The sequence below is a fragment of the Lygodium microphyllum genome, chromosome 5, assembly GCF_053477565.2.
Source record: "Lygodium microphyllum isolate KBCC chromosome 5, Lygodium_microphyllum_v1.1.10, whole genome shotgun sequence".
In the NCBI taxonomy this organism is placed as follows: domain Eukaryota; kingdom Viridiplantae; phylum Streptophyta; class Polypodiopsida; order Schizaeales; family Lygodiaceae; genus Lygodium; species Lygodium microphyllum.
In genome coordinates this window covers 120,864,594-120,867,581 of record NC_141139.1, presented here as the reverse complement: position 1 = coordinate 120,867,581, position 2,988 = coordinate 120,864,594, and the positions used below count along the sequence as shown (strand labels likewise).

The window sequence follows — 2,988 nt, the reverse complement described above, 5'->3', positions numbered from 1 at the left end:
GCCCATATAGAATAGATGGCTATGCTATAGAGACCAAGTGTGGTGAAGATAAGGGCAAGAGTACAATGAGTCTAATAAAAATGGAGGAATGAGCTACTGTAGTGGCTCTTGACATGCTTTTGCATGTGCTTTATGCGATGTTTGCAGAGATGCAAATAATTGTGGAAGGACAACAAAATTAAACAATTTAAAATGCATCACATAAGTGGTGCTTGTAGTCGTTATGTAATGCTCATCAATGTTTTCATATTTCGAGCCATTGTTGGGAAGGAGATGGGTTTCTAGTAGTGCTTTATGTTGAATCCACATGTTAATATGTTATGTATTACGACTCATCCATATGGCTTGAGCATACGGCAAGGTAATTGGCAAAAACATTGAAAGAAAGAGAAAAGGAATATGGTCGACATTATATGGCTGGAATCGCCCTTATGCGTAGGCTACATGGTCGAAAGGTTCTTAATTTTTAAAACAACAACAGTTGCAAAGTACAGCGCAACTATAATTAGAAGTTTGTGGTAGCGATATAGTCTTCGATGTGTGCCTTGATCGTCTAGAGGTTGAATGATCTAGAGACACTAAAGGCACCGTCGAGGACCAAGTTGAGGCCACTAACAAGTCGAGCGTCATCACTTGCAAAGAACAATGCAGCCTTGGCGACCTCCAAGGTGCTGAAGCGGCCACCTTGGAAGCCTGCGAGCTGGTCGATGAAGTTGGGAAGGGAGTCAGGGGTGAACGCGCGGTCGGGCAAGGACTCCTGGAGGCAGCGAAGGGAGAGCGGAGTGTCGATGCCGATGGGGGAGATGGCGTTGACAGAGATGCCGTGGGAGCGGAGCTCGCTGGCGGCCGACCTGACGAGGCCCAGGACTGCGCTCTTGGAGATGGTGTAAGGGTGGGTGGCGACACCCCCAATGACAGAAGCCACGCTTGACATGCACAGGATGGACCCGCATCCAACTGGCCTCCTCTTGCTGGGTACACTAGCCAGCATCGCCCGCGCCGCGTGCTTCGTGCCCAGCACCATCCCCTTCACGTTGATTGCCATCACCTCCTCGAAGTCTTGTACGTCCAGGTCCTTCATCGTCATGCCGCGCGTCGGCGATCCCCATATCCCCGCATTGTTGAACATGAAGTCCAGGCGCCCGTGCCTCACCATCACCTCGTCCACCATGCCTGCCACCTCCTCCTCTCGCGTCACATTGCAACGCACGTACTGCGCAGCATCGCCGACTGAAGAGGCCAACCTTTCTCCCATCTCGTCTTGGATGTCTGCAATGATCACCTTGGCCCCATGGCTTGCAAACAACCTCACCGTGGCTTCTCCTATTCCACTCGCCCCTCCCGTGATGATACACACTTTGTTAGCAAGCCTGTAAGTTCAGCCAAGGCATGAACACTTGGCATTTTCATCTTCTTGGAGGTGGATAATCACTTTTGTATGCATGATATCATTCATTCATTCATTCTCTCTCTCCCTCCCCCCTCTCTCTCTCTCTCTATAAAGAACTCAAACATCCAATCAAAAGAGTTTCCTTGTAGGATAAATTTTCATGTAGTGTTAGATGTGCAATGAAAGTTAAAAATCAATATAAAGGCTCAAACAAACGACAATGAGTAGCATTGTGCTAGGGTGCATGATTGGTCTCTTTCAAAAGCCTTCACTCTTCACTAAAGTATAATATTCCAATACATGCACAATTATATAGTGTTCTTTTGATAGATGAATAGATAGACAAATAGATAGATAATAGAGAGAGAGAGAGAGAGAGAGAGAGAGAGAGAGAGAGAGAGAGAGAAATGGACAAAGAAAGTTAGTTGTACAATAGATATAGATAATAAAATAGATAACAATATATATGAGAGAAATAGGAACACACGCACATATAGGTATGTATGTATGTATGTATATGGATAGATACATGCATGCGTGTGTGTGTGTGTGTGTGTGTGTGTGTGTGTGTGTGTGTGTAGCTCGAGTGGGTAGATCAAGCTCCTTATCAGAGTGTCTATTTTGAAAGTACTATTGGTTGCTACTCCTTGTAACTCTTTCATATACAATATAGATTTTCCCTCCTCTTCTCTTACTACTTTGTGATTCTGTTTTCAGGAAGATACCTTATTAAGTTTTTTAAGATTTTGACCAATCTTATCTTTCATCTTATGTCCTTATTGGGTGTACAACTTCAAATTGTATTTTTAACCATGGAAACCTCGTACTAATTGGGTGACTATCTTACGCCCTACTTGGGTGTACAACATCAGATTGTAGTATAAACATGAAAATGTCATACTAAGGATTTTCAATTAATAATACTAAAGTTGGAAAGCTCATACAAACTTTTAGGACATATAATAATGGCAAGTATTGGCTAGTAAAGCCAGTAAAATCATCCATGACCTTGGAAACCTTTAAGTGCGTGCAGCTACGATGCAAACAATCAGGATACGATCCAAGGAAAGAAGCTCTCTCCAGTTATTTCATCCTTTTTTGAAACACATAAACGAAAAATACTTAGAAATTTTCCAGATAAAGAGACCTGGCAGAGGAATTAGATGTACTGCAGAAACAACGCCCTCTCATGATCAACTGCGCCAGCCTGAGTTTGTTATTACACGAGTCAGTATTATCAAGACTTAGAGTCGCTGGGTATTATAACTGTTGCAACATTCAGTAAGTGAGCACGATGTGATAACAATTAAGTCAGGGACTGTAAAGTAAATAATCCCCTCACCCGGACTTAAGACTCCACATTCTATTGCCTGCAGAAGGGTGGCTGGTGCTCGACTCTCTCTCTCTCTCTCTCTCTCTCTCTAGAAAATATAGGCATTTAGGTGATACTTTATAGGCATGGCTTGGTCAAGAAAACCATTCACGAGTCAAGAAAACAATTCAAGAAAACCATGCACGATCGTTTTGGCTACCATTTCTTTACCAGTCACCATGCCGTCTCACATCACCACGTCGCTGCATCAGCATAGCCAAAGCCA

The 2,988-nt window shown here is 43.6% G+C and overlaps 1 protein-coding gene across 1 annotated transcript; it reads right to left on the bottom strand.

The window, feature by feature from the left end:
- Window positions 1-553: 553 nt before the first annotated feature.
- LOC148036340 (momilactone A synthase-like) lies at window positions 554-2,775 on the bottom strand. The gene is made up of 3 exons (XM_087679133.1): window positions 2,733-2,775; window positions 2,538-2,597; window positions 554-1,370 (listed from the first exon to the last, which is right to left on the bottom strand). Exons 1-3 carry the CDS (start codon window positions 2,750-2,752, stop codon window positions 554-556), a joined length of 897 nt encoding a protein of 298 aa, XP_087535259.1. The 5' UTR covers window positions 2,753-2,775.
- Window positions 2,776-2,988: the final 213 nt, after the last annotated feature.